General features: G+C 42.6%; 1 protein-coding gene across 4 annotated transcripts in view; it reads right to left on the bottom strand.

The window, feature by feature from the left end:
- LOC140734544 (interleukin-13 receptor subunit alpha-1-like) overlaps positions 1-24626 on the bottom strand; it is a 47759-nt gene extending 23133 nt beyond the window's left edge. Inside the window, exons 1-5 of one of the 4 annotated variants that reach the window (XM_073058664.1) lie at positions 24282-24603; positions 11405-11553; positions 9106-9271; positions 2345-2465; positions 2086-2267 (exon numbers count right to left, since the gene is read on the bottom strand). In XM_073058664.1, the coding sequence (XP_072914765.1) occupies positions 2086-2267; positions 2345-2465; positions 9106-9271; positions 11405-11553; positions 24282-24384 (721 nt within the window). In that variant the 5' untranslated portion in view covers positions 24385-24603. Of the gene's footprint in view, positions 1-2085; positions 2268-2344; positions 2466-9105; positions 9272-11404; positions 11554-24281 lie in introns of all 4 variants that reach the window. The other 3 variants (XM_073058666.1, XM_073058667.1, XM_073058665.1) reach the window with 3 other exon arrangements.
- Positions 24627-25087: the final 461 nt, after the last annotated feature.

The raw sequence follows: 25087 nt of genomic DNA on the forward strand, positions 1-25087 counted from the left end.
TAATTTACTTAAAGGAAACAAGAAGTAGGTTTTGAAGGTAGCAGCGCACTAAGTAAATGGGACACAGAGCATTATAAAGATATACAAAGTATGAAAGGAAGTCTTGCTACTCCCGTATATAATGTCAGTTCAACCCTCTCTCCAGAATCATGTCCAATTCTGAACACATTTGCAGAAGACCATGAGGACTTGGGATGTGGAACTACGATTACAGCAACAAAACTGAGGGTAAAGCTGTTCTTTGTAGATTAAAGATAATCTATGTAAAACAAGTTTTTGTATCTGCCTACACAATAGGAATCAAGAAGGCAATAATAATGAGGAATTCAAAATTAATACCTTAAGACAAAACAGAAAGGAGCAAAAGGCAACAGTGCTACAGCTAGTAGAGCCCTGTCTCACACCTCCAGTGACTTGGTGACACAACACCAGTGTATTCAACCCTGGCTTTGGGTGCTGTCTGTGGAAAGTTTACTTGTTCTTCCAGTAACTGAACAATGTTCTTTCCCACATGTGGGTTGGTAGATTAATTGGCTACTATAACTTGCCCCACAGTGTGTAGATGAGGGGTAGAATCTGGGTGGGGTTGTGCAATTTGATGAGAATAACATGTGTTGAGTGCAGAATGGCTATAGAAATGTACTGTATGCCAAAGAGCCTATTTCTGTATTGTATCTCTCCATATCACACCTACTAGATCTAAACAATCTACAAAATCCCTGCAGCTGTATGTGAGGTTTCAAAAGAGCAAGGTGCAGAGACAGTGTTGTGACCTACCAAAAGTGTCCAACAGTTTTATCTCGATTTTTATCCTGCAGTTTCCTGCGCACCAATTGCTATCTGTTAGCGTGATGTTAGCAATTTGGGGAAGTTTAGCAATAACAGTGACTGCTAATTTCCTGTATTAAATATTGACATAAAATAATTGCCAAGATCAGAGAGATTTAAAGGCAGACAGATTAATGTTCGTGCAGCATTAAACCCTTCCCCTGATGCAGCGGAGCAAAACCAGAAAATGCTATACAGGCTGAGGTTGCACACTGGGGAAGGAAACTCCAGGAACAGAAAGGATTTTCAGATCAAAGGCCCTTGTCCAGAACTGGGAAGGAGACAAAAGAAGGGTGGGGTAAAGAGAAGTTCTCTGATGGTGTGACTACAGGCATAAGCTGTAAACAAGAATCAGTAAGAACATAGACGGAAGAATGCAAGGGCTGCAAAATGCAGAGCGGGAGGACACACCCAACAGAGATTGTGTAAAAAGTTGTAATTAGAATGTTTTTCTTGTTTGGATTGTCTAAGAGTACATTGCTTCCAGAAACTGCATTGTCCCTGCATAATGCAACAAAAAGTCACTCTGATGTTTCATGAGAACCCATTCTCATTTGACAAAAGATATTGCAGACACTGCAAAGCTAAAATCTAAATTGTCAGCAGGTCAAGCAGCACAAGTGAAAAGTGAATGGATTCTGATTTCTACCTACAGAGTGAGGCCACCAGACACAGAACCTGATAGGTCCCATCCCACCCTTACTTCCCTGTACACATGCATTTTATTCCTTCACACAATTGCTCATCAACTCCCCATTTTTTTGCCATTAACCTAACTAAAGGGGTAATTTATAGCAGTTAATTAGCTCATTAGTAGGTCACGAAGATTAAACTAGAGTAGCCAGGGCAAGTCCTCAGGCAAATTCCACAGAGGGACAGTGCCAGAGGTTGGAATTGAAACTGTGCACCTGGTACTGAGATACTAACTGTTGCAGCTTTATTTTGATTAACTTAATTTTATTTCAAATATCAAATACTTTTAACCCATCAGCTCAACTTCCATTTCTTTATGAATTGGAGCAGACTGGATCTCATGCCAACCTGTCTAACCTGTAGGTTACTTTCAATAACTAGGGTGCAAACCCTGCTTGAGGAGCAGTACTGTGCATTACTGCTGGTGAAGCACTAAGAGAGCTGCCTTAGCCTGCAAATAGAAATCCAATCACAAACGTTCCCTGATCACATTCCAGCTTTCACAAATAGAATCAGCCATAACTTTTTAAGAATGGTGTCAATAGCATGGAATTGGTCACATACCAAAGGCATAGCTTTCCAGCTTGTAGAAGAAAGGTTTTATCTTTGCAGTAACACTGCTTCCTGAAACTCGAATATTCAAATCCTTGTCGGCATCGAACGGGTCACGTGAAATTAGGCAACCCACATGCCTGCCATTTTTAGTGTAATTGGTGCAGTTCTGAATAGTGTCCATGAATGTTTGCCTGCAAGATCACAAGACATGTTTAGTTACTGTATACACAGCACATACAACAGATTAAGTGACTCAACAATCAATTACCAGTAATGGAAGATATAGGTCGTGTCAGACGGTGCCATGCTTCCAGAAGTCCAAGTACAATTTACATATTCAAAGTTGTAGAAAAAGCAATTAAAGTTTGTGATGGTGGTGTTATTGTCTCCTACAAAAAAAATAATTCAAATGTCAGAAATTAGATTTGATTACCAATCAGGAATAATATCTCCTGCTTACTCTTCCACTAAAACATCAACTTATCATATAACCCATGTTTCTGACAAACTGTTGACTAGAAATGTTACAAAGCAAAACAAATCTAAAACCCACAGGTAGATTTATCAACCCGAACTTCTGCGTGCAACAACCCCGAATTTACAAGTGACTTACTGCTTTTAAACTGATTTCAGCAGTCTTTGAATCAACATAGTTAGGCAGATACACACATCTGTTAATAGTGGAACATCATTAGCACGGATTCAACACAAACTGTATCGGGCACAGGTTTAGGGCAAGAGGGAAAGAGGCACAGAGTTAATCTGATGAGGATTTCCTCTCCCCTCCCTACATACAAATGGCTGCAATCTCTGTGCAATAACCCTGCCAACAGATGAATGGCATCATGCTTTGTATGTAGAAAGTATTAACTTGATAACACCGCCCATCACAAATGTAAAGACAACCATGCTTTGTTTATCTTGTATGTACATTCGTATGTTTTTATGAAAAACATTAATTTTTGAAATAACAGGATGGTCGCAATGTGGAACACATATCTTGGTAGGTGGTGAAGGCAGAAACTCTCCTAGCATTTAAGAAGAATGCACACAAACACTTGAATTGCCAAGGAATAGAAAGCTAAAGGCCAAGTGCCAGTAAATAGGACTAATGACAGTGAACTTTAGACACTCAGTAGGGATGTGATGGATCAAAGGGCCTGTTTCTCTGCTGTAGTTCTATCTGACATCGTTCCTGATTCTAGCACATGCTCCAATTTGCCTACCGTCACAACAGGTCAACAGCAGATGCCATTTCATTGGCTCTTCACTCAGTCCTGGAAACATCTGGACAGTGAAGATGCATATATCAGGATGGTCTTCATTGACCACTGATCTGCATTCAACACTATCATTGCTTCAAAACTAATCAATAAGTTTAAAGCCTAGGCCTCCACACCTCCTTATGCAACTAGATCCATGATTTCCTCACGTGCTGACCCTCAGTCAGTTCAAAGTTTGAAGTAAAATTTATGTACATACATGTCACCACATACAACCCTAGGATTCTTTTTCCTGCAGACATACTCAGCAAATCTATAAAACAGTAACTATAAACAGGATCAATGAACAACAAACTGTGCAAATGTAAATATAAATAAATAGCAATAAATAATGAGAGCATAAACAACAAGATAAAGATTCTTTAAAGTGAGATGATTGGTGTGGTGACACCAGAAATAGAATCAAATGGAATGGAATGCTGTTCAGAAAGAGTAGCTTTATCTGAAACATAACTCTCCGTTTCTCTCTCTCTCTCTCTCTCTCTCTCTCTCTCTACAGATGCTGCCTGACCTGCTGAGTGTTCTCCACACTTTTTTTTAATTTTGGATTTTCTGTTCAGATTGGGAACAATATCTCCTCCACAATCACCATCAGAACAGGTGCACCACAAAGCTGCAGCAAAGCCCCCTGCTCTTCCAACTTTATGTGCATGATATGAGGCCCAGTGCAGCTTCAATATTGTATTCAAGTTTGCTGACAACACCACTGTCATTGGCCAAATCAAAGGTGGTGATGAATCAGCATATAGGAACAGGTTTGAAAATCTGGCTGAGTGGTGCCACAACAATGACCTCACTCTCAACATCAGCAGAGCCAAAGAATTGATTATTGACTACAGGAGGAGGAACCTGGAGTTCCACGAGCCAGTCCTCATTGGGGGATCAAAGTTGGAGACAGTCAGCAACTTTGAACTGCGTGGTGTTACCGTTTCAAAGACTTGGTTCTGGGCCCAGCACGTAAACGTCATTTGACAGGAAGGCATGGCAGCACCTTTCCTTTCCTAGTGAAAACTCAGCATGTCATCTAAACCTTTGAGAGATTTCTATAGATGCAGGGTGAAGGGTATACTGACTGGTTGCATCATAGTTTGGCATTGCAACACCATTGCCCTTGAATGGAAAGTCATACAAAAGGTAGTGAATACAGTCCAGCCCATCACAGATGAAGCCCACCCCACCATTGAGTACATCTACAAGAAGCACAATAGCAGGACAGCAGCATCGGTCATTAAAGACCTGACCAACCAAGCAATGGGTTCTTCTTGCTGCTGCCATCAGGAAAGAGGTAACAAGTGCCTTGGGTCATGAACAGTTATTATGCCTTAACCATTAGGCTCCTGAACCAGCATGGATAAATTCACTGACCCCAACACTGAACTGATTCCACAACCTACAGAATCATTTTCAAGGAGTTTACAACTCAGGCTCTCAATATTATTTACTACTTATGTATTACTATTATTTTGTTCTTTTTGGATTTGCTTAATTTGTTGTCTTTTGCACTCTGGTCATTTGTCCAACTTTGTGTGTAGTTTTTCATACTGTTTCTTAGTATTAACTGTGAATACCTACAAGAAAATCCCAGAGTAATATATGGTGTCAGGTATGTACTTTGATAATAAATTTACTTTGATGTTAGCTGCTAGGATTTATAGATTGATTTGTAAACCTCAACTCAGCAAACATACTGAAACAAATAAACAAACAGCTCATACGTTTTAGGCATCTTTCATGTTCTGTCCTGTACTGTCCTGGTCTGGTCTCAGGTACTAGGGAGTCTGCATTTGGGAATCTGGGGAGGGGCCACTGAGCAGCATCAGCATTGGACAACATTGCATCAGTTCAGCCAGGAAGTGGGAAAGCTGATGACTGGCACATCTCACTCGCTCAGCTAATGCAAAGGTGCTCATTCAAGTTCAGCAGCTTTGAAATGGTGATGATGCAACAGTTCTATGTTCTCCAGAAAGAGTAGCACTATCTGAAACATAACTCTCCTTCTCTCTCTGCAGATGCTGCCCGACTGCTGAGTGTTCCCCGCACTTTGTTTTTATTGCAGATTTCCAGAATTTGCAAGTTTTTTTTAAATGCCAAAAATGATGAATCAGTCTGTCAGTGTTACAATGCAGAACTACAGGCCACAGTACAAATAGACATTGCACAGATAGAAGGGCTTGTACAATCAACAGAGCAGATCGAAGTTCTGCTGCTTTGCCATATCCATCACAGAACAGAGGTGGAGAGTTAAGGACAAAGGAAATGAACATCCCAGCACCTACTAACAGCAGACTCCAGTGCATGGATACAGGGTATAAAGTCAAAGGCTTTCCAAAACCATGGGTGGCCACAGCAGTGAGCTTCCACATCACAGTTCCCGAGAGGCGTGTTCACTCCTGACCTCGGGTATGTGCAGTATGTAGCTTCTTCCCATTAACATGTCAATTTCCCCCAGGTGTCCTCACCTTGTCCCATATCACAAGTATGTGCAAGTTGGTAAGATAACTGGCCATTGTAAAGTCTTGGGAAAGACGATGGGAATGCAGAGGCAATGAATTATGAGCTTGGGCAAGATTAGTGTGAATGGGTGGTTGACAATCAGTGGACCAGGTGGGCCAAAGGTCCCATCTCTCTCTTACTCTGCAGACTGTTCACCTCATCTACCGCTGCAAATACAGAAGCCAGAGCTGAATAAATAGATATATATATATTCCAAGCTCAAAGGTAAAATCCTTTGAGCCTAGGTAGCATTTGATCAATTACTCTTGGCAAAATTAAAGAGAATGGGCAGCACTAAGCATTTGATTGGAAGCTGGCCGTGGCTATTGGAAGGCAATAATGCCATCCCAGAACACTGCTGGTGCTCCTCAGGGCAATATCTCAAACCCAGATATCTTCAGTTAGTTTTTACCTCCCCCTCTAGTAGCAGTGCACTTGTTGGTGCAATCACATTTTCTTAACTGCACACTGGTCAGTTTCATTTGTACTGGCCAGATGATGAAAGAGGACATGCTAGATGTGGCAAGACCTAAGCAACATTCTGGCTTGGGCTGATAAGCTGAGGAAAACAGTCCTGTTAGACAAGTATGACAACAGCAACTTCCAAAATGAACAAGTCTTTAGCTGTATCCTTAACGTTAAAGGTAAATAAGAAAAGAAAAAAATATAGATGGCAGAATAAATCAAGACAGAATTTAAAAAAAAACAAGATGATTAGAATTCCTATAAATACTTAAGAGACAGAGGAATTAATGGATTTGGTCCTATAAAGTCAGATACTTGTAATTAATCCGCGGATTCAACCAACCGTGAATTGCGAAAACCCGGAAGTGCTCTTCCAGCACTTGTTGTTCAAGCATGTACAGACTTTTTTTTCTTGTCATTATTCCCTAAACAATGCAGTATAACAACTATTTTACATAGCACTTACATTGTATTAGGTATCATAAGTAACCTAGAGATGATTTAAAGTATACGGGAGGATATGCGTGGGTTATCAAGCATCGGGATCGAAAAAAATCAGAAGTTCTCTTACTAAGTAAGTCAGAACAGGTACATCCGGTATTTTTTAGCGTCAGTTAGTCAAATGTTTGTCTTAGTATATAGTATATATTTTACCTTTCTATGCATATAAAACACTTAAGAACGTATTTTTTAGCGCCGGGCTCGGGAATGGAATTTTCTGAGTTCGATCCAGTGACAGACCGCTTCTGAGTGCGCTCTCCACCATGCTGGGTTGATGTGGAGGATCAAAAACCCAAAACCCAATAATTAAACCACTGTGTTGCTTGGTAATAATTGTAGCTTTCATCGGGGCAGGGCCTTTCTCACTTTATCCTTTAAAATTGTTCCGATCGTTGACTGACTGTAGCCTAACGCTTTTCCAATGACCGATGGCATTTCACCTCTTTCCGATCGCTTTATTATTTCCACTTTGTTCACAAGATCAATCGTGATCTTGATTATTTTTGTGAACAGAAACACTGCGCATTCAGAGCTCTGGCTCTTTAATGATCCCCATTGTCTCTGCTGTATTTGTACCTTTCTCCCTGCAGACCCTCTGGCTCAGATTTGGCTCTGGATGAAATTAATTCCCTCTCACTCCACAGTGAGAAAGGGGGCAACACAAAGCCCCAAGGGTAGGAGTCTTGTTCTGGAGCACAAACAATTCCTCTCTGACAATGCTACAGCTGGTGGAGCCAGAAGCAAGCACAGAGAACTACTCGTGGACCCATTGGCTCACAGCTCCAATGACTTGGTTGCAATGTTGGCATGGAGGCTCCAATGCACAGGATTGAAAGAGGCTGCAGAGGGTTGGAGTCTCCACCAGCTCCAGCATGGCCACAAGCCTCCACACCTGCTGAGGACATCTTCAAAAGGCGGCTTCAATCTTTAAGAACCCTCACCATCCGGGATATGCCCTCTTCTTGTTACCAACATCAGGGATGAGGTACAGGAGCCTGAAGACACACACTCAATGCTTTAGGAACAGCTTCTCCTCTACCATCAGGTTTCTGAATGGTCCGTCAATATCATCTTACACTATTGCACTATTTAGTTTTTATTGTAAGTTGTGCACTGTATTCCCGCCACAAAACAACAGATTGTGACAGTTTACATGTTTTCCCTGTGATCGTATGGATTTCATTCGTTTGGCCCGGCTTCCTCTCACATCCTGAAGTCATGTGGGTTAAATTTTGTGCTGTAAGGTACTGAGTGTTAGAATCTACACGAGTTGATGGGAATGTGGGAAATCTAAAATGGGATTAAAGCACGATCAAGGTACACGGATAATTGATAGTCAGCATGGATTCAGTAGGTTGAAGAGCCTGTTCTCATGCAGCATCTTTCTATGAATTGTTAGGTCATCACCAGCTATCAGATAAGGTCCCTTCAGTGGGGAAGTGTCTGGGAAGAAGTGTTTCCATTGCCAAGAATTTGTGTTATTATGAATAATGCGTGTATGGCCCCATCATGTGAACTTCTCCATTGTTTAACTGAAGGACAATTTTGCAGCACACTTCCTTCTAGTCATTGCTCTACCCTACCCTGCTTTTCACTTCCTTTTAATATTCTTCCAATAAAAATACAGTTTTGATTGTATTCTGTTGAAAAAATCCTCCAAATCAGTATTCCGTATCATCTGCATGCTCTGATGATCGTCAGGCTGTTCAGTACAGGTAGGAACAGGTCTGCTACTGCATTACACTGAGATACTGAACTGGCAGGGATAGTCTGCCATGGTATAACTTTGGGCTACAGTACTGGTGGGGGCAGTTCTGTTACAGTACAGCACTGGCAGGCTGGATAGGTCATTCATAGCACTAGGCTACAGTACCGGTGGGGATAAGTCTACCATTGTATAACACCGGAACGGCACTGGTGGGACAAGTCTAGGGCTATATCTATATCTCCATCACCGTCACCTCAGCCCACTGCTGTAGCCTTCAGTCAGTTGAGGAAGATCAGTCCTGGCACAAAAGACTAAAAGTCCTATCCTGCTTACAAATGTTTAAATCTCCTCTGTTTTATGACTGCTCCGAATAATCACATTAAAGTACAATACTTTACAGGAACGTATAACAATCTACTCAACACACAAGCAATAAATAATGTACAGGTAGAACATAAGTTCTAATGCCACTTTAGAAATTCCTGGTGCTTGACTCAAGTGATTCAGTAAAGATTGTAATTACATTCAGTAAGGATTGGTATCACATTAGTGTGTAAACAGTGAGAACTTTGGCATTACCTTCTATGGCACCTGTATAAGTATAAACCCAGCCACTTTGTTGACAAGTAGGTGGACTAGAATTCTCCTCTGTAGTCAATGCCAGCAATGCCTTCACTCGGAAAAGGATGCCCTTATTAAGAAGCAGGACTTCTTCACGGTTCGATAAAGGATTTACTTTTGTTCCCTAGATGAAGGAAATAGGTAATAGATAGATGACATTGTAACATTAGCAGAATGAAATTAATCTTGAAAGCACTAAATAAAATGTAGTAGTTGTACATAAACACAGATGAATGCTGGTCCAGGTGAGCCAGGGCCACTCCTGAAAAACTGGGGCTAGTTTTTACTTTAAAATAGGCAGCAGCTGTTGGGGGGGGGGAGGGGGGGGGGGCGAGAGAAAGAGTTAATCAAATTTACTGTTTTTCTTTCTTACATGGTTTTGAGAGTTACTATCCATTTTTGTCTATGAATGTGGAAGTAAAAAGCGATGTTGGCACAATGATCTTCAACCTATCAAACAGTGATCAGCTAGACAAAATGTAAAATTAATTAGCTAACTAAAAATTTAATGGGACAGTAATTTAGAAGCAAAACATGCAACAGAAACTCTGTAGTTGATGCAAAAGACTGGGTGGAGCTAAAATGGTGCCAGAGGACGACTTCTTTCAGTACATCTGTGAAATAGCTTAAATTCCTCTTTTTAATATCTCTTTTTTCCACTTCAAGGTGGCTGGGGTTCTGTTGGAGTCCGTGACCTACAGCTGCACTCAAATTGAGGTTCTTTATGGCGGTGTGTTTCTATTCCTGGAGCTCACCAACCACCCATTTTTGATATCCCAGGAGTGGCTGGAAGATGTGTAAAGCCTCGCACGGCCCCTGTGGACTCGATTCCTTGCCAGTGTCGGCATCTGAGACATCGTGGGAGAATAGAACATTGCAACAGCGGGTGCAGCTGTCGGAGGCATCTGGATTTGGGTTATCTATATCTAACGATCTCTGTCTCTCGATGGTGCTGTGGGTGGGGAGTTTGCTGCCGATTCTGGAGTCAGAGAAACTCAGAATAAAAGTGCTGCTGCAGACTGTAACACTGTAACAGGGAGTGACTTGATGGTCTCCCCCTCACTGTGGAATGGGGGGCATCTCTCTTGCCCTTGTCAGTGAGAGAGCCTGCGACATGTTGAGTTGTTCGGTGAACAATGATTTCTGATGGACTGCAAATCATGGTCTCTCTTTGGGGACTTTGCTACTGCTTGCTTGGTGGATTGTGCTGGAACGAGTGGGGGAAAGGGAGGGGTGATGTTTTGTTGCTGCTTGTGTGGGGTAGTGAGGGGGGTCTTTGGGGTTCTATCATTCATTCTTTGGGGTTTTCTTCTGTTTCATGGATGTTTGAGAAGAGTAAGAATTTCAGGTTGTATATGGTATACATAGTCTGATATTAAATGGAACTATTGAAAATATACATAGTAATACACACACAATACTGGAGGAACATTTTGGGCTGAGACTGCCTGATGAAGGGTTTCAGCCTGAAACGTCGACTGTTTATTCTTTTCCACAGATGCTGCCTGATCTGCTGAATTCCTCCAGCATTGTGTGTGTATTACTTTGATTTCCAGCACCTGCAGGTTTTCTCTTGCTTGGGATTGAAAATGGTCAGCTGATTGGGCAGTATCGAAAATGCACTGAACAAACACTGTACTATAATGGACTTTGCTTTTTGTGTTCCAATTGTGTTCCTTCTGGTGAGATGTGTGTAATTTACGTTTAACTTACGTTCTCCTTGTGAATGTTGTTTGTATGTGTGTGAGATGTTGCAGAAAACAGGTTTTTCATTACATTTATGTAAACGTGTACTTGCGCAGTATGACAGTAAACTCGTCTTTGATCTGTGGAGTGAGAGGGAGGCAGACAGAGTACATCAGGGTGAATGAACCTTCTTCAGCAGTGCAAAACCTCTTTAACCGGATACATCAACAGTTTCTCTTCCCGCAGATGCTGCCTGACCCACTGAGTATTTCTGGGTTTTTTTTGTTTTTGCTTTCTTTCAAGGGGGTTATATATTTGTTGATACATCATTCCCAATAGGAAAATGAAGTTAGTCATGGATGAAAGTTGATTTATAAATATAAGTTTCACCCGATGACATTACAAGAATGAATCCATTAAAGAAAATAAAGTGGGCGTTTTAACAGTTTATCGAAAAATAACATTAAAATTTGAGCATTCATTATTATTAAAATCAACTATGTTTCAAAACAGAATAGACATTGAATATACAGTGATACACAAAAGTAATAATTAATAGCAAACATCTTACCTGCCAATCACCACCATCATATTTAAATGAACTTTCATATCTTAAAATATACTTCTTGGTATGTTCGAGATGACTTGGAGACCAGCTATAATTAATTAAGCCAATCCCTCTCTGTGCCGCAGTCAAGTTACTTGGTGGCTGAAGATTCACTGAAAGGCAAGGAGGACAATGCAGTGAGCAGCTCAGATGGACATACAGCACAAACAGAGAGCAGTCAGACCAAAGCACAGTGAGAGAGTGCAGGTTAGTCTGCTCCTGTGTGACCAACACACATGGTGATGCTGCTCAATACCTGTGAGACAGCAGTTTTGCAGACGGACTCCAAGGTGTCAGATCAGGATAGGTCAGCAGCATTCTCACCTACATTCACACTGAAGTCTCTCTCCAGAGGCAAGTGCCCAGTCCAGTGAACTGGTGTCCAGATGGATTGGCATCAGTGCTGAGTGTGTGCCTGAACCTGAGGACAGAGTTGGGATTAGAAACATTGATGGTGGGTGGGAAGACAGTGGATCAAGAATCCAGGTAGATTTGCAGCCAAAATATACAAGGTGATATCTGCAAGTTGAAACTCCTGAGGTTATTATCACAGAAAATATTAGTCTAGTACTGCAAAGTGCTTACGGTGAAGATGATCAGAGTTCTATTTCAATCGGGGAGTGCAATGCTGTTGAAGCTGTTTTTGTAGGCAAAATTGAAACCTTATCCACTCCTATAGACAAGCAGGGTCATCCCAAGACAATTTTCAAGAGGATAAAGCAATCCTTCCAATTTACCTGGCAATAACCAATTTGTTATTACATAGAATATAGAAAAATACAGCACAGCCAACAGGCCTTCAGGCTCACCATGAGTGTTAGGCACTCTGCCAACACAACCTAATCCTACCTTCCTGCACAGTATCTGTATCTTTCCATTCCCTGCCTGTTCCAGTTCTTGTCTAAAGGCTTCTTGAACTTCACTATCATATTTGCTCCTGTCACCTCCTTGGCAGTACATTTCAGCCACCTACACACTCTGTGTTAAAAAAAAACAACTTGCTTCACACATCCTTAAACTTTCCCCATGCAACCTTTATTCTATGCTCTCTACTATGTGTAGTCGTTTCCACCTCACAAATCCTGCTGTTTCAAACTCTGGTTCTGACAGCCCTAGATGCCCCCAGACCACGGATATCACCATCACCAATTCCAACGACCCTGGGCGGTTCCAGACTACAGATCCCACCATTGCCAACTCCAATGACCCCTGGGCAGCTCCAGTCCTCAAAGCCTCCATCTTCCTCCTCCCAGATCTTCCCTGAACACCCTAACCTTCCCCTCTCCTCCCCCCTCTGATCCCAGCTCCAATCCCTACCAAGTCTTCACCATTCCATCTGACCTTTCCTTTTCTGAGGCAGATCATTCAACCTCAGAAAGTGCCTTACCTTTATCCTCCTTCGCCCACATCTCAGTGAGTTCTGTGCCTGCCAGTGCTTTTCTTCCTTCGCCTCTGTCTCGGAGCCCTCTTCTTTAGCAAGAATTCCCCAGTTGCACCAATGACCCTTTTTCCCATCTCCAATCCTCCTCCTCTCTTGGACACCCTACTCTGGTTCTTTTAATCTTTAATTTCTGAAGAGACATCAACCAGCTTAACTTCAGCACTCCTCTCTCCTTCTGAGCACACTGCCCTCCACCCTTTCATCCAACCTTATCATCAAACCCGCAGACAGTGGGGGTGCTGTTGTGGTATAGCAAACTGACGGACCTTGCTGAGAAAAGGCAGCAACTCTCAGACACCTCCTCTTACTTACTTCCTGAAAAGGACCCCATTCTGGACCATCAGAAATTGTCTCCAACACCATCACTAACCTCAAACTCTGGAGAACTCCCATCCACTGTCACCAAATTCACAGTTCCCTTACCCTACGCTGCTCATTTCTACCTCCATCTAAAGATCCACAAACCTGACTCTCCAGGTAGGTCCATTGTCTCTGCCTGCTCCTACCCCACTGAATTTGTGTCAACATACCCTGACTCCATTCTATCCCTGTTGGTTCAGTCCTTTCCCACCTACATCCACAGCACTTAATGTGCTCTCGTTCTCAACAACTTTCAATTCCCTGAACCTGACCTCTTCATTTTCACCACAGCTATCCAGTCCTTACACACTTCTGTCCTCCATCAAAAAGGCCTTAAAGCTCTCTACTTCTTTCTCAACAAAAGACACAAACAGTCCCCCTCCACTACCACCCTCTTTCATCTGGCAAAACTGGTCCTCACCCTCAACAATTTTGCCTTCATTTCCTCCCATTTTCTCCAAACCCAATGTGTAGCCATGGGCACCCACAAAGGCCCCAGCTACTCCTGCCTTTATATTGACTACGTAGAACAGTCAACATTCCAAGCCTATACTGGTAATGCTCTCCAACCCTTTCTGCACTATATTCATGAATGAATTGATGCTGCTTCACACACCCATGCTGAACTCATCAATTGCATCAACTTTGCCTCCAACTGCCACCCTGCCCTTTCTTTCACTTAGTCCATTTCAGACACCTCTCTCCCCTTTCTTGATTTCTTTCCATCTCTGGAGACAAACTGTCCACTGATATCTTTTATAAACCTACCAATTCCTAGGGCTATCTTGACTACACTGTATTCCACTTCATACCTTGTCTCCTGTAAAAACGTCAATCCCTTTTCTCAGTTCCTTCATCTCAGCCACATCTTTTCCCAGGATGAGGCTTTCCTTTACAGGACATGAGAGATGTTCTCCTTCTTCAAAGAATAGAGGTTCCCTTCCTCCACCATTGATAATACCCTCACCCACATCTCCCGGTTATCAACACTTGTCTCATTTTCCTGACACCTTAACAGGGATAGGACTCCTCTTGTCTTCACCTACCACCCCATGAGCCTCCACATCCAACACATCATTCTCTGCAACGTTCACCATCTTCAATGGGATCCTACCACCAAACACATCTTTAATTTCCTGCTTCCACACTCTCCACTTTCCACAGGGATCATACCCTCTGTGTTTCCCTTGTCCATTCATCCCTCACTACTTCTCTCCCTCCTTGCACAGAAAAGCTTCACTTGTCCATTCACCTCCTCCCGCACCTCCATTCAGGGTGCCCAACAGTCCTTCTAGGTGAGGCAACATTTCCTGCAAATCTGCTGGGGTTGCCTGTTGTATCCTGTGCTCCCAATGCAGCCTCCTCTACACTGCGGCAACCCGTTGGAAACTGGGCAACTGGCTTCATCAAGCACCTCCACTCTATCCACCAAATGTGGAACTTTCTGGTAGCCAAACTTTTTCATTCTAATCTCCGTTCCCATTCCAACATGTCAGTCCATGGCCTCCTCTTTTGCCATGATGAGGCCACTCTCAGGATGGAGAAGCAACACCTCATATTCCATCTAGATAGCCTCCAACCTAAAGACATGAAAATTGATTTCTCCTTCTGCTAATTTATTTTTTTCCTTCCCCTTCTCTCTTCTTCTGTTCCCTATTCTGACATCCTCACCTGTCTATCACCTCCCCTTGGTGCCCCTCCCCTCTCTCCCTTAGTCCACTCCTCTCCAATCATATTCCTCCTTCTCCAGATCTTTACCTTTCTCACCCACCTGGCCAAACTACTGTATTCATTGTATAGTGATCATGAAGGTGAGTTTTGTCCAAAACTATCTACTGAAACACCTAATGTTCAAAAGTTAGAGTTTGCAAAGGAAGTTAGAGAGTAAAAGTAAGCACGGGTTACAGTTAAGGGTTAAAGCTGAGTTGGGTAAGAATGGAGAGGCCATGTTAGTATGCAACAGTTAGCGTTCTATGTCAAATGATCTTTGGTACTTTCCTGATACATCTTACGTCACAATATTCATTGTGTTTTATTTGTGGCAGTTGCTTTGTTTTGACAAACATCTCCACCCACCCCCACCACACAAGGAGCTCAAGGCTTGATAGATTCACCACTTAAACATATTCTGGCTGATTAGATACTCACTTTGTGATCTCAGTTCGCCTGTTTCCATGTTCACAAACAAAATGTTTAACTTTAGTAAAATGCAGGCTGATGGTAGTTCATTACCACTGCCTTTTGGCACAGAGGTCACATCAAAACCTCAGAGATTTGACAATCAGGGTTCAATCCTGACGTCAGGCACTGCCTAAGTGGAATTTTATTATGTTCCCCATGAAGATGTGGTTTTCCTTCCAGATAACAGAATTGAGGCTTGTACAATGGAAAAATGAGTGCCATCTTAGATAAAATAATTAACTGGACAGAAAGCAGTGAGTAATTCATTCTCAGATGATTCTCATTGAGTCAATGCTGAGCCATTTCTTTTGGAAATATGAAAATAACCTTGACGTTAGTAAGAAGCGCATTTCAAAAATTTGTCATGGATACCAAACGTGTGGAGATGGCAACTAGCAAGTAGCAACTGAATGAATCAGGGAAATGCAGGCTAGCATATGGGAGACAAGTCACACAACATGACACTTAATACATGTGACAGATGCCCTGATGTTTTTTTCAAGTCGGACTGGCGATCACTAGGATGATCACGACCTCTCAGATGTGGCAACAACTACTGTCCATTGCACACAGTGCATTCAGCACCTTCACTGTAGCTCTTGCTGGGACAACTTCCTGCATTGACAATTGTGTGCCATCTCATCATGTGTTAAACCCTCTCTTGCACAACCTCCAGTAACAGTTCTTGGCTTTCAACTCCTTCAAGGAATTTGCTGCTTGTTAATCTTCCTGGTGTGCTTTCAACACACACGGTTCATGCAGCAGCATGTTTCACAGGCTGTTCTCGGTTTTGACAAATATCCAGGCTTCATAGTCATACAATATGCTGGGTCAAGGCATGTACAGAGCCTAACTTTCCCTTCAAGGGACTGCACTGCTTATCCAAATCTTCATTGCTGCTGGCAATTGTCGCTTGGGTCTTTACTTCATTCTCCTGTGGGTGGTTCTCAAGCACCTGTCACCCTTCACCCATCACAAGCAATTCTGTTCAGCAAGTCCTTAAATTTCTTCAGGTGTCCCTGCTAACAGCTCAATTTTAAAGCAAGGTACCGTTTATTGGTCCTTCTGCCCTCAGACCTACTTCTAATGAGTGTCTTGCACCACTTGCTGGGAGATGATGCTGAAAAGGCAATGGTAAGGAGTTCTCAGTCAGCAGTCCACTTGCATTGTTGCAGAGTCCTCTGTTAGTGCCACAATGGAGCTGCTGATATTGTGATTCAATGCAGTAATGCTACAACCCATCAAATGTTATCTACAATGCTATGGTGAACCTTCGTGATGACAGGGCATTTCTCAAGTACTTATCCCTCCGATACTCCTTGCTACCTGTACCAAGCTCCCTGGACCCTATTGAGATTTCAGCCTAGTCAGCATTTTCTTAGGTGTAACTTGCTTCAGCAGTTAATCATGCTAGATCGTGCAGTAGTCTATACAATGGTGAAGACTCTTCTTATGGTCTGAAACTATTTTTTTGTGTGTTATCGCCACAGTGATGTGTGTCCATGACTGTAAAATGGAAGCACAGCAGTTGCTCAATCAACAAAGAGATGGTGACAAGGTCACCCTCAAATCTGTCTGATAGTTGCGTGCAAGGTGCAAAAGGTGTGGCCTACCTCACACACTACCCATCCACTTAACCCAATAGGCACCTCTTGCCCCATCTTTGGAAGTGCGTGATTTCCTATTTGGCTTTGTCCACCACAGAACTGGAGAGGAATTAAGCCTTCCTGAATATTGAGGAGCTTCCAAAGAAGATTGAAAAGGCTAAAAGATTTCACGAAAGATTTAACAATAAATATTTGGAGAACTACTGTTCTTCAAATAAAGCAATGGGACCATTCCTTTAAGGAAGCAGCTTTAATTTGACATCACCACTGACAATAGCACTCAGTTACCACTACATTGTATTATAAAAGTAGATTTTAATGTCAAGACTCTGAAACACACCTTGAACCCATATCTTCATGACTTACAATCAATCCTGTTGAGGATGAGCCGCACCTGACACTTACACAAGTCAGAAAATATACTGCATATGCCAAGGTGTAAATATCCAACCCAACCTTTTGCTTTACGTCATAATGAAGTTAACCATTTGCAAAAAAAGACACACTTAACCACTCAAAAACCAATTTTAAGGTAAATTCAGGAATAGCAGATCCAAGCGTAAACACTACTCAAGGAGACAGAGCATATAGAAACAGGAATTACAATGCATCTTTACAGGGCACTGGTGGAACTGTACTTGGAGCATTGGGTATAGTATACATATCTGTATTAATATAATAATGTATTTGGATTGGATCAAGTTCACTGGTGTCATTCTGGACATGAACACATTGACATATGAAGAATAGTTAGGCTATACACACTGGAATATAGAAGAGAGAGAGGTAATCTGAGGGGTATTGAAAGGAAATTCCCCCCAGTGATGGTATCCAAAACTAGGCAGAGGTGTTTTAGAATAAGATGTGGTCTATTTCAGGTCGAGGTGTGGAGTAATTCTTTCTGCAGAGGCCTCTGAATTTTTGGAATTCTCTACCCCAGAACTAGAGTCTCAGCAATGTATTTGATAGGCATTTAAGGGAGCAAAGGTTCATGAAGACAGAGCAGGAAAATGTTTTGAAGTAAATGCTGAATCAGACATTAAGTTTATGATTTGCCGAATAGGATTATGGGCTGATCAGTCTATCTCTGCATTTCACATCCTTTTGATCTTTAACACTGACAGGGAAGGTTAATGAAGATGTTGCATCATTGGCTATATTACTAGAGGAACACAACACTCTCATGCAAGAATATCATACTAACATTTTTAGTCATTAAATGCCAATTAGACCTCAGCTGTGGCATTGCATCCATTTACGTATCTGTTAGAGGTGTCACCACCACTGACAACGGTTACTCCTCCAGAGGATGCCAGCTATCTGACTCCAGTTGGGTGACACCAGAACATTGACAATTGTGGAGTCAGCCATATTGCTGGGTCTGGAGTCACATTCAGCAGAGCCCATGAAAGAATTGCACGTTTACTCCTCCAAGGGGTATTAATGAATTTTCATGGCTATATAATTGCAAATTTTCCATGTAACTGAATTTAAATTGCCCGTCCACCTTAGTCAGACTTGAACTCATCTCTCTGGGCTGTTAGGTCAAAGTCCTAGTTGACTTGGCAACTAGTGAGTGGCCCAGTGGATCAGCGGGTGCAGCTGCTGCCCCACAGCTTCAGCAGCCCACGTTAAATCCCGGTCCTGTATGATGTCTTGTTCAGTTCGAACAGGCCATGTGACTTTCCCCAAGATGCTACTGCTGCCTCCCATTTTATTAAATACGCAGGCCACTGAAAATTGTCTGCAGTGTGTAGAACCTGTAGGGTGGGGGAATTTGGAATGGATGGAAAATTTTGGGAAAATAAAAGCACAGGAAAATGAAGGATCAGTGTAGAACACCTGGCTGATGAATGGCACAGACTGAGTAATCTGAAGAGCCTGTTACTGTGCTGTATCACCTTATGTCTATGATTTTAAATACTGTGCCACCACACAGTATATACTGGGGATGAATGACATTGAGTTCACTATCAATCAAAGGGATTGTGGTTAACTTTAATAGAAATACAGAAAATTATCTATTCCGTCAATTTAATAGGAACTTACCTCCACTGCCTGAAATATCTGCATTCAAAGAACTTATAAGTACAGGAAAATCTTTTCACATGTAAAGGGAAGTGAAAGCACATACAGTCATAATTTATAAAGAAAATCATATGAACAGATGAAATGAAAAGGTTTACGGAGCTGAGAATGAACCAATTAAATGGTTCTTCCAAAGATTTTCATTGAGCAGTTCATTGAAAGATTCTATATGATTCACTTTCAAGGAAGTTTACTGAACTTAGCTACACATCTCTTACGATGAAAGAGGGTAATACTCAAAGCAATGCCTTCCACCACCATTCTAGCTGTTTTGCCCACCTTTGTTTCTCAACCTATCTTCAATGGCAATGAACCTTTTTACTGAACAGTTCATGAGTCAGTGTGAACTTTAATGCATTTTAAGGTCTCCTAGCAACAGAGAAAACTTAAACTCTGGAGAGGTCCTGTAAGGATTGCCGTCCCTAACAAGGGCTCATGAAGTTGAGAGCAGCCAAGATGAAACCTTCACCACACAGGTTGGCTACAACTCAAAAGTAGAGTCCCTAAAGCACTAACCAAATTTAATGCAAGAAGGGACAGAAATGATGTATTACCCCAGGGAGCTACATGAGTGGCAATGGTAATATATTTTAAAAAAACAAGTTAACACTGCTGAATGTATTGATCATGAAAAGGTTGTGCAATATTTCTTCTTTTGTATATTTTAGTAATGATTTTATTATTGTTAAGAAGTGTATTTCTGAAATAAAAAAGGAGATGACAGTGAGGGAACCAGTGAGATTTTAATATGAATAATCAAATTTCAAAGCAGGGCTGGAAGTGGTTGATAACTGGTGAGCATGCATATTTATTGGCATGGGGCTAAAAACCTGGTGCTACAGAAACCCCAACAGAAGGTCCAAAGACCTCATCCCTGGGAGAGGAAGGATACACCAAGAAGATGTGCCACATCTGGGGACAACTTGAAAGACTGGTGCAGGACAGAGGACCCTGATGAACTGCTGTTGTCAGCCTATGCCCCAGCAAGGGTGATTGGCATGCAGAATTCTTAAAGGTTATTTAATCCTTGCAAAACTACAGCTGTGTAATGCCCTCAGAGGATGAACTCTGGCTATATGGTGTGAGGTATTCAAAATCTCATAGAGGTGTCAGAAGCAGAGAATGAGCAGCTTCATGTTCCTGGGTGTCAAGATCTCTGAGGATCTAACCTGGTCCCAACATATTGATGTAGTTATAAAGAAGGCAAGACAGTGGCTATACTTTATTAGGAGTTTGAAGAGTTTTGGCATGTCAAAAAATACACTAAAAAACTTCTATAGTTGTACCGTGGAGAGCATTCTGTCAGGCTGCATCACAGTCTGGTATGGAGGGGTTACTGCACAGGAGCAAATAGATTGTAAATCTAGTCAGCTCCATCTTGGGTACTAGCCTACAAAGTACCCAGGACATCTTTAGGGAGCGGTGTCTCAGAAAGGCAGCATCCATTATTAAGGACCCCAGCACCCAGGGCATGCCCTTTCCTCGCAGTTACCATCAGGAAGGAGGTACAGAAGCCTGAAGGCCACACTCAGCAATTCAGGAACAGCTTCTTCCCCTCTGCCATCCGGTCCCTAATGGACATTGAATCTTTGGACACTTCCTCACTTTCTTTTTAAGAATACACAGTATTTCTGTTTTTGTACATTTTAAAAAATCTATTCAATATACGTAATTGATTTACTTGTTTATTTATTATTATTTTTTCTCTGCTAGATTATGTATTGTATTGAACTGCTGCTGCTAAGTTAACAAATTTCATATCAAATCCCAGTGATAATGAACCTGATTTTGATTTGATTTGTTATCACTGGCTTCTGAAGATTGTTGTTTTGCAGTAGCAGTACAATGCAATGAAATAAAATTACCATAACAATTCAACAAATGGTTTCATATAAAAAATGAATGACAAGATAGTGTTCATGAGTTCATAAATTGACCATTCAGAAATCTGTTTGTGGAGGGCAAGAAGATGTTCCTAAAAATGTTGAGTGTATGTTTTCAAGCTCCTGAATCTCCTCCCTGATGGCAATTATGAGGAAGAGGGCATGTCCTGATGGTAAGGGTCCATCTCAGAGCCTGTGGGTATCAGATCTGTGCCCCACTCCACGCCCCCAGCAACTTTGCTTCCGAACCCTGCATCAGGGTTGGTGGGGCTTCAAAACTGATAGATTGGACTACCTTGCCCATGACCCACCCTCAAGTACAGGGGAGGAAGTCAGTGGCACAGCATAGTTGTCCAAAGCACTGTATAACAAAGTGATAATTTCAGATACACAGAAAAAACTGGGAAAGCAATGTTTGTTCTCTACTGAGCAAAACAGATTGCGGTTAAATTTTATGGAAGTGTTTAAAAATAGGGCATGGATAGGTCGAAATGGCCTCCACTGACAGAAGGGTTGGCATTTGGAGAACTTAGCTCACAGTGAATGGCTTAAAAACCAGAATTTTTTAGACTGGGGCTTGATTGGTGGGGTGCAGTGGGATGGGAAGAGAATGGGGGTTTGGGGCCAGGTTCAGAAGCCATACAGGAGTTTGCTCTCTATTCTTGCGTCTTCCAGCAGGACCCAGCTGCGCCCAACTCTCTTTACAGAACAAATTCTTAGACTTCATACTTCCGTGTAAGTTGGTTGTGTTGAGTCCTCGAGCATGGACAGAGCAGAATTTAGTACAGACAATATCAGGAGTAATCACCAGATCAAGGAACATCTCTGTGCAAAGAGAAAGTTTGTGCCACGGCTTGAAGATTCTTTGACAGAACATAAATCCTGTTTCTCTTCCTGCCGTCTCTGCCAACCTACTCGCAGCTATTTCTGGGATATTTTGGCTCTAGATCTCCAACATCTGGAGTTTTTACTAGCTGCCAATATTCTGAATTCCTCAAGTTTCCCTTCCAATTCCCACATGCATCAATCTCTCTGTCTAAAAATCTGTAGGACTTGGCAACCACAAATATGACAGACAATTCCAGAGATTTTCAACTCTCAGACGTTAACAGTTCTTTTGCTGTCAGCCTTCACCTCTGATCCCCGATCCTGTCACATTATATCCCATTGTGTACAGTTTTGTTTGGCCATTTATAGGAAGGAAATCATTAATTTGGAAAGGGGTGTAGAGAAGATTCACCAGGATGTTACCAGAACGGGAGGGCCTGAGGTACAAGGAGAGACAGGACAGTTTTGCTCTATTTTCCCCAGAAGAGTAGCAGACTAAACGGTGACCTTATAGAATTTTATAAACTCATGAAGGGCAGAGTCTTTTTCTGAATGATAAGGGAGTCCAAAACTTATCGTTTATCAATTTAAAATGCGAGGGGGAAAATTTAAAGGGGACCTGAGGGACAACTTTTTGGAGATGTTTTTCACAGAGGGTGGGGAGGGGTATACAGAATCTTTCAGAGGAAATAGTAGAGGTGGGTTCAATTACAATATTTAAAAGACATTTAGGCAGGGACATGAACAGGACAGTTTTAGAGGCAAATGGGACTGGCTCATGCAGGCAGGAACATTAAATTGAATGCCTGTTTCAGTGCTGTACATCTCCAACTCTCCAGGTAAAAGAACGGTCACCAACTCCTCGAAATAAAATAAATATCAGTGAGCGACAGCCAGGAATATGATGGGTGGGGTCCACTATGTATTTCTGTTCATCTGCCAAGGGATCTCAATCTGTTAGCCAAGAGTGATTGGCAAAATGCTGGAGGAACTTTTGGACTGGACCTTTCTTAAAGTACAACATGCTGAAGATAGTCAGTAGGTCTGGCAGAGTTGTTTGACCACATCACAACGTTCCCAGTAGCTGGGACTTGATTCAACAAAAAACGCCTGAAAGCAATTGAGGATTACGGGAAGCACACAGCTAGCTGACATCAAAAACGACAAAGAAGCTGCCAGGAATGGTGGAAACTGGTACAATGAAATAACTCAGCAGGTCAGGCAAATAAAGGCCAGTGTTTTCAGTCAAAATTCTGCATCAGGACCAAGATTCCAGAGGAAAGATAGGTGGAATGGGAACCCCATCTCATCTCTCTAACTATATACACACACAGCTGGAATAAGCGGCTGAGAGGGAGCTGTGGAGGCAGATACAATTGAAAGACGTTTGGGCAAGGACATTGTTCAGAGAGACTTGGGCTAAATGCAGGCAAACCGGACTAACTCAGCCATTTTGTTCAGTGTGGATAAGCTGGAATGAAGGATAACTATGTACTAGGTAATTTCCCCCTGAACTCTCAGCCCTGACAACCCAAAACAATGACCACCCCTCTGCCTCCACAATTTTCCTGAACATTAAGTTCCTCCAGAAGCAAAAGAAAGTCTTTTTACAGGACTTCCTGCCAGATTTTGAGCAGAGCCCCAGAGGCTTTGGAGGAGGAGGAGGAGGAGAGGAGATATTGTGTTCTCCTTTTGGGGGAAGCAAGCCAAACGTTTAAATAGGGAAGGTAGCTGAGGGGAAAGGGCAGGAGAGCACTGCTGGGGTTAACATCAATCAATTCCAGGTCCTCTTGCAGTTGCTTGACGATCCCTGTAAGAATGCTTATTACTTTGATGGAATGTAATAGAAAGACAGACGCAAGAGATTGCAGATACTGAAATATTGGGCAAAAAAACTGACGGAACTCAGTGGGCATCTGTGGAGGGAAATCTATCAGTCCAGACCAGAAACGTCAACCGTCCATTTCCCGTCACATATGTTCTCAGAGCCACGGAGTTCCTCCAGCATTTTAGGTTTTCTTTAAACCAACAGAAGGACGAACACTGATTCCAATTATATGATTATATTCGTGAGACGAATAGGTATACATTTAAAGCATAGAGCAAAATCCCCCGGGGGATTTGGGGGTTGAAATCTCTGTCCCTCCAGTGACGTTACGGAAGGTTTGAACTGCCGTTTACACCGGTGGGGCATTCAGATTTTCTTGGCCAGGCTCCGGAATGGTTTACTGCACTATTACTTCACACGCTGATTTCTCCTCACCACCCCATTTCTGAAGTTAACGTGTGGGAGCCCAGGTTTGGGGGGCGAGAGGGGGGTTGTTATCCCGTCAGTATTAAAGCACTGTGTCCCACCTCGTTACAAAGGCTGTTCGGAGGGGCAGCTCCGGAGCAAGATCCGAGGCTGAAAACATGGAGAGGGAACGGGAGCTTACGGCTGGGGACGAACTTACCAGTGAAGTTATCGCAGCCCTGGTGAGCTTCGGACGGCGGCGGGAGCGCCAGCCAGCCGGGCAGGATGAGCAACAAGAAGCGCAGCGACACCAAGTCCTGCATGATCCTCAGGCGGGGAGGCAGCACCAACGAACTCGGTCACCAGTCCCAGCTCCACTCGCTTGTGTTTCCCAAGAACGGAAGACAGTCGACAAAAATCCCGGCGACGTCAGAGGGGCGTGGGAGGCTGCTCTGTTCTGGGACGGGACAGAGCGGAGCGGCGAGGCTGTTGTGGAGCATGAAGATATCCGCCCTCTCCCTCGTAGACTCTTAACTTGCCGTCACAGTTGTACTAGACTTCCCAAAAAACAACCCTCGACAGATGTAATCAAGGACTACAAAATATGCCCGAACTTGTTAAGGGAGTGTTTAAATTTAGGGTCACACCTCCCATCCTAACAATGCTGGTTCTCAAGGCCATTCATACTCATTTATCTGCAACTTATTTTCCCAGTACAGGGTTCCGCCGGTACTGGACAGGGAAGGACCGGGCTGGGCTGGGCGAGGCAGCCCCTCAATAATGGGGGCAGTGAACTACACCATGGTTCCAAATGAATGGCAGCAGAGGTATATCTTTTTTTAAATGTGATAGAACACTTCTTAACACGCTATGAATGTAAGAATAAAAAGGCACTGAGAAGCTGATTTTCTGAAGTATTTAAAACTTGTGAATAAAGTTTATTTTGACATACAAAGGACGCCTCCGGCTCCCAAATCTTCTACCACTCACGCTCGTAATGGGGCAATTCTGAACCGCCAATCAACC

Source organism: Hemitrygon akajei, chromosome 10 (genome assembly GCF_048418815.1).
Source record: "Hemitrygon akajei chromosome 10, sHemAka1.3, whole genome shotgun sequence".
NCBI classification, from domain to species: Eukaryota; Metazoa; Chordata; class Chondrichthyes; order Myliobatiformes; family Dasyatidae; genus Hemitrygon; species Hemitrygon akajei.